Source organism: Cantharellus anzutake, assembly GCF_015039405.1.
Source record: "Cantharellus anzutake strain C23 chromosome Unknown EI90scaffold_112, whole genome shotgun sequence".
NCBI classification, from domain to species: domain Eukaryota; kingdom Fungi; phylum Basidiomycota; class Agaricomycetes; order Cantharellales; family Hydnaceae; genus Cantharellus; species Cantharellus anzutake.
In genome coordinates, this window is record NW_024067062.1 from 163,097 (window position 1) to 168,970 (window position 5,874).

General features: G+C 48.8%; 2 protein-coding genes across 2 annotated transcripts; both read right to left on the reverse strand.

Moving 5' to 3' along the window:
* Positions 1-1,685: 1,685 nt before the first annotated feature.
* On the reverse strand, positions 1,686-4,291 carry EI90DRAFT_214287 (uncharacterized protein). Its single transcript, XM_039052627.1, has 17 exons — positions 4,155-4,291; positions 4,096-4,105; positions 3,962-4,014; positions 3,852-3,905; positions 3,792-3,796; positions 3,693-3,730; positions 3,584-3,621; positions 3,452-3,515; positions 3,345-3,388; positions 3,193-3,241; positions 3,041-3,139; positions 2,888-2,974; positions 2,794-2,811; positions 2,722-2,730; positions 2,630-2,670; positions 2,541-2,566; positions 1,686-2,483 (listed from the first exon to the last, which is right to left on the reverse strand). The coding sequence occupies exons 1-17, from the start codon at positions 4,200-4,202 to the stop codon at positions 1,802-1,804; spliced, it is 1,365 nt and encodes a 454-aa protein (XP_038909337.1). The 5' UTR covers positions 4,203-4,291; the 3' UTR covers positions 1,686-1,801.
* Positions 4,292-4,445: 154 nt separating this feature from the next.
* On the reverse strand, positions 4,446-5,157 carry EI90DRAFT_3085665 (uncharacterized protein; the record flags this gene model as incomplete). Its single annotated transcript, XM_039062149.1, has 1 exon — positions 4,446-5,157. A coding segment is annotated over exon 1 (232 nt), but the record flags the coding sequence as incomplete, so codon positions are not given.
* Between the last annotated feature and the right edge of the window lie 717 nt (positions 5,158-5,874).

Sequence of the window (5,874 nt, forward strand, 5' to 3'; positions counted from 1 at the left end):
AGACCAAAATTTTCCTCCCACTGCTCCTGGTACATTGCATACTCCTCACCACTCCCAGCTGCTCCTGAACCCCTCCCAGGAGAACACTATTGGCTCCAATCTGCTGTTTTGTCTCCCACATGCTCCAGCCACTCTTGATGCTCCGGAGCATAACAGACTTTTGCTGATGTGAGTATTCTCCAAGGTTATTTGCACAACAGCGCTTCCTCTGTATTGGCATGGGTGCACTTGGGAGGGGAAAGGGTAGAGCACTTATGGTTTCCTTTTCTGTATCTGGCAATCCCCATAATTTAGTTTTGCTGAGGCCATGCCAGCAAACTTTCAACGTGTTCATTTTTTTTTTCCAAGAATCCGGGTATTTGGAAACCAGGGAATGATAAAATGGCATCACCTCTATAGCCTTTAGGTCCCCTGCCAGTCCCAAAAGCATTGAGTCGAGAATGGGATGGGATGCAAGTTTTGCAATGATTTGCTCCCAGATAGTAATTACATATGTAAGTCGTCTATCTTACTTACTGGCAGCAAGAACTAAAAGGGGGATCAACTCTAGTCGATTTTATCACTGGGGTGTCACCTATCTACAAGTTAAGTATATATATAGTTACAGTGAGGGTGGGCCCATGAATGGCAGGACCGAGCAGAGTGGAGCTAATGGAGTTAAACATTAGCCAACTGAATATTACTGATGAGTCAGGTTACAGGGTTGGAAGAATGGCAGGCTATAACCCAGAAATGGAAAGGAGGGATAGGCCTGAAGGTAGACTTGCAGGGCAAGCAAGTGAATTGCCCAGCAGGGGTGGGAGTGCGCTAGCGGACGTTGGAGCTGTCCGGAGGCCTTTGGGGCTCCATACTTAAGGAGGCATAGGTAATATATTGAATTGAGGGGGTGGTGACCATCGAGGGAGTCGGAGGTGATTGCAGAATACAGGGGCTCTGAGGTTAGTGAAGAAGGAGTGGAGGTAGTCCGGAAGGATTGGAGGTAGTGGAGGACGATGGCCGTAGATGGATATGACACTGATACTTAGGTGCTGTTTGGTGCTGTCAGGGTTTGGGTCATCGGTCTGTTGGCAAATCCAGGGAGTGTGAATTGAAGAAGTTGTTGAAGTTCATTAGTCACCATAATTATGTGTACAGTAATACAAAAGAAAGTGCTGAGTCATACTGGCTACATGTACAATACAAAAAAATTAAATGGAATGGCCAGCTCTATTGGTTGTCTGATGGATATTCCCTTATGAGGCACTTCCATTTTTGAACACTATTCAACTTTCCCTTACTCGGCAGTTCCATATCTAACCACTATTCAAGAGGGTCAGTCGGGTCCCAGCCTTTACTTTAGTAGAGGCTGGGATCCTGCCTAGGAGGAGGCGCTTTTGGGGCCATCATCGGTGAACACAATGTTGCTTTGGGCCTTTGTTTTCACACTTTGACTACTGCTCGTGTTTCACTTCAGTGGCATAGAACTAACACTAGAGGTATATAAGGACAGGACTTGCACTGAGAGCCGATACATCACTAATCGACATATCGTGCTGCTCAGATTAACAGGGTCTACCCCCGGGCCATTCATCAGGAATGAGTTGCTTTTCAACTTTCACATGAACTACATAATTCTCACGGCTCTCAACCATCATCTATGAGCTTCGAGATGCAACAATACAAACAGTCATCCTTAACCAAGATAAACGGGATAGGGGGGGTAGGAAAAGCAAAGCAAGATAGAACTTCTGCGAATTAAAATGAAATAAAAAAAGGAGTGGATATGTTCCCTACCACCAAGCAGACACATCCTTATCTCTCACTACGGAATATCAATCACATCGCCTTCCTCCGAACGCTGGGAAAAGGTCGTTTCTAACCGTCTTCCACCAGCCCGCAAAGGATACGTCCGTTCTTGGGGAAGGTATGGCCCTCCAACACTACTACCCGCCGCAGCTTCGTTGCCGGGGATAACACTAGTGGACGCTGGTAGTGCTACGGGAGCGGGCGATGCTGGGTGTGTTCCTTCACTTGGAGCAGGATTTCGTCCAGAGAGGGAGAGGGACGCTGTCCCTTTAGGATCGTACCGGGTTTCGGATGGCCGAGCCTTCATCTCGTACCAGTTCTCCCTGAGCGAGTCCGCATTCCCAAACCCGTGATATCCCCTCCGGTCGCGACGATTGTCACCGTCGTCCCCGTCTCCGTCCACGTCCACGTCCACGTCATCGTCATCATCGTCCTCGTCGTCCTCGTCATCATAGTGGTCCTTCCCTCCACTGTCTGCACCCTTCCGCTCTAAATCAGGCACCAGGTTCTGGAGGCCAGCGTCATCAACTTGCTGACCTGGGAAGCTCCCCCTTACGGGTGGCTGGGAACTTCGAGGTTGTGTACGTCGCGCTGCTGTTGGGGCAGTCGGCTTGGCTACCGGAGAAGAAACTTTCATAACATCCCTAATATTGAGGAGCATGTGGGCTGCAACGAGGGTGGGAACCAATGGGGTGAGACTAGGCGAGAGTGAGAATGCCTGTCAACAACTGTGCTCTCTATTCCGACCGACTTACGCAACGCCGAAAGTAAGCAATGGTCGCTAAGATGAGAACGGGCATAGTAAGTTTTGACTCAGATTGACGTCAAATTGCAGCAAACATACTGGCCGTAAAATCTGGACAAGTAGCCCAATAGATGTACATACTAAATAGCAGCATGTAAGCCTGTATTCCCCATGAGAATATAGATTCGTACTGGAAGTGGCTAATGCAGCGTAACCATTCGAATAAATGAGTCATCGATCTGAACCTCGCGCTTGCCACTCACCAAGAAACCCAAGAAAACCTATTTATTGAGCACGTCAATACATGCAGATGTAGTTAGCGTCAAATGGACATGAATGACAAAGAGACGATCTTACCATCGCGGAACAACATCCTTGGTACTACACCCATTGAACCCATCTTGACGTAAGAACAGAACTTGATCGCAAACAAGACTATTGACACTAAAAATTACAACCACAGCGAGTGTCACTAACAGCTCCAAGCCAGTATGATGGAGTCAGACATACAGATTTCAAAGGTCATAATCGGAACGAGTCGCTCCCATGACCATGTGGGCAAGCGAATGAGACACCCAGTATAAGGAGCTGGCTGAGAGTTTATGATAACTAATGTGAAGCATGAGAGGGTAAGGTCAACGTCGCAAACATACGGCCCATACCTGTCCACGGGCCGAGCCACATGAACAGCACTTGATTCAGCAATCCACCCTAACCGATGATTCATAACGTCAGATTCTGTCTGGGAGGTATGTTTTAAAGTCTGATGCATTACACGCACCATGACGAGAACGAGAAGCGCCCATAAGAGTACCTTGTTGCAACTGTACAGTGCATATGTACGCATCGTTAAAATAACTATAGCGAACGGTAGTCAACCTCCCCTCCTAAGTAGCGGACTCAAGGCGTGATTGTGCATACCCTGTACGACTGCAATATTGAGAGCGGAAAGAGAGGTAACGGTGCGGATCAGGGGCCCACATAGCTAATTAAGGAGGGGAACAAACGAGTTCGGGCATAACGGGGCAGGGCTTTAAGGATGCTTAAGCGTACTTTAAGTTGCGTATGAGGAGCAAAATTGTACATCGATGCTGGTTCGATACAGAAATGATCAGAAACAAACCCAATAGAATGATAGTACCAAGTAGAATTTAACACCCACTCTGGAGATGTAGGATGGCGCCCAGCATGGAAACCCCTCTAATTAACGCTCCCCAAAGTCAGATTTGCTCAAGCCTATGCCTGTATCAATAAGGGTTACCTATTCTAGAAGGAGGGCACAACCAGTTAACACGCCGACATAGCTTACTAGCTTACTTACAAGAAAGTATAGGACAGTCCCCGCGTTCGGCTTCGATCCCCAGAAATGTCGCCGCTGTTGAAAAGCGTCAATCACACCTTCACTCCCTTCGAGCCTCTTGATCGTCTTACTTCACGGTCCAGACAGATCAACCAGTCCCAGATCAAGACAGTAAGACTAGCGACTAAAAAGAACGTAAAAGAGGGGTCAGAGTCCCGTCTCGTCTCGTCACATCGCAAGTGTGAGGGCTTCATATGATACGCACCAATAACGAGCTACAAATTGTCGTTAGCATTGTTGATCGAAACCAAGCGGAAAACATACATTCCCATTCTCAAGGTTGATCTTGTTCCTGATAGCCTCGGGACTCATAGCGGGTTGCTGGTTTTGCTATGCTGAAGGGCCGCAGCAGCGAAGTGTCGAGATGGAAAGAAGCAAGAAGACTCTGGGGTTAAAGTAGGGGGGGCGTCGCAGAGAGGCAACAGTCGAAGCCTGCGGCATTCGGGTAAGTATCGCAATGTTGATCGAGACCTTGAACTGAGATTAGAAGTTCAAGAACTTGTTGTGTAGACATCTGTGGATAGACCGATGCAATCAACCACGCGCCCCAACTTGTTTTGATCCAATAGCCCATGCTCCGCCATTGGGTGGAGGCTTCTTTCCGGCGTTCCCGCTGCCGAGTAAAATGAGCGTGAGAGTTCGCACCTGTGGGGGGTCACGAATATTGCCAAGCTAAGACCACCCGGCGCTTGCTGGCCGCTGCTGTGCCGCTTATCGGTTGGCTGCGACACCTGGAACATAATCACTCTGGGCGGAGATTTAATACCACATCCTTGGACCTCCATCGTAACGATAACCCTTAAATCACGACACAAAATGGGCGAGGTGGCCGAATTCATCCATACTGGAACCAGCTACTGGCAGGGCAACTTGCCTTCAATATGCCTGAGCTGTTGTCCTTAAAATAATAACAATAATCCCTAGATCACAACGCCCAACGGGACAGGAAACACCTACATAAGACGCGGGGGGCCGTAGCCGAACAATGCACCATGCTAGGGTCACTTTATAGCACGTATCTTGCCCCATTGCTCCAACACTCCGGTTTCTACGCCATCGAAAACCCACTTATATTGCTCCTCTGCAAACTGCAGATTATCCTTTTCGTCAGCAAAAAGTTTCTTGTAACCTGGAGCCCCTGGTCCAATGGCTGGTGGCACGTTAGCTCCGGACAGCACGGAGCCGAATGGGCAGCCATATCTGGCGTTGAGTCTGCGGCTGTACGAAGGGCAGTGCATAAATGGGCAGGAAACAATTGGCCTTCAGCCAATAGCCGGGACAAGAAAATATCGGAACGGATCAATATACTGACCATTTTCTAACCCGAGAAGCAGCGGAATGAGTCCATTAAGTTGAGAAAGTACCATGAAAGAGAAGAAACTCAACGAACGTCCATATCAAGAGTCTTGATGCCACGCTGCATCATTGATTTGAAGCCAAGCGTTAGCGGGAACGGGAGTTTAACTAAGGCACAACATCAGTAACAGTGAGAACTCTTCCGCTCTATGGGAGGGAGTGCTCCGCGCGGAGGAGGGGGAAAGAGTAGACCTAAAACATTCCCCCAGTACATCCCGCAAAAATCACCAACTCCGCCACGACTTGGTGCAGCTACACCATGACACGCAGGCGACAGGGCACCCAGGGTAATGGAAGACCCTGGAGCTCATCTCCCGTGACTACTGGTGACCCCAGATGGCGGAGTACACTACGTTGTTGTGGGGACAAGTCCGTGCAACCGCAAAAGTCGGATTCTGCGGATTCTGCCCAACAATGCACACTACATACCCGCCGATGCTTCCATTGCTCATTCCCTCACTATCCTACTCTCCATACACTCATTCCATATTTTTCCATATTTTTCCCAACATTCCCAACCACACCACCAATTTCACCCCCTCCCCAGACCTCCACAACTACACATCAAACCTAGCCGTTTTTCTACCCGATGGTGACACTCTACCTCCCCCCTTTACCCACGGAGCAT

What these genes read in the sequence shown, in the direction of transcription:
- EI90DRAFT_214287 (XM_039052627.1), bottom strand. Translation starts at nt 4,202, where the DNA reads ATGAGTCCCGAGGCTATCAGGAACAAGATCAACCTTGAGAATGGGAAT. An exon ending in TGATCTGTCTGGACCGTGAA is followed by an intron (nt 3,906 to 3,961) that starts GTAAGACGATCA and finishes GCTTTTCAACAG; the next exon opens with CGGCGACATTTCTGGGGATC. An exon ending in TTGTCCAGATTTTACGGCCA is followed by an intron (nt 2,567 to 2,629) that starts GTATGTTTGCTG and finishes TTCTCATCTTAG; the next exon opens with CGACCATTGCTTACTTTCGG.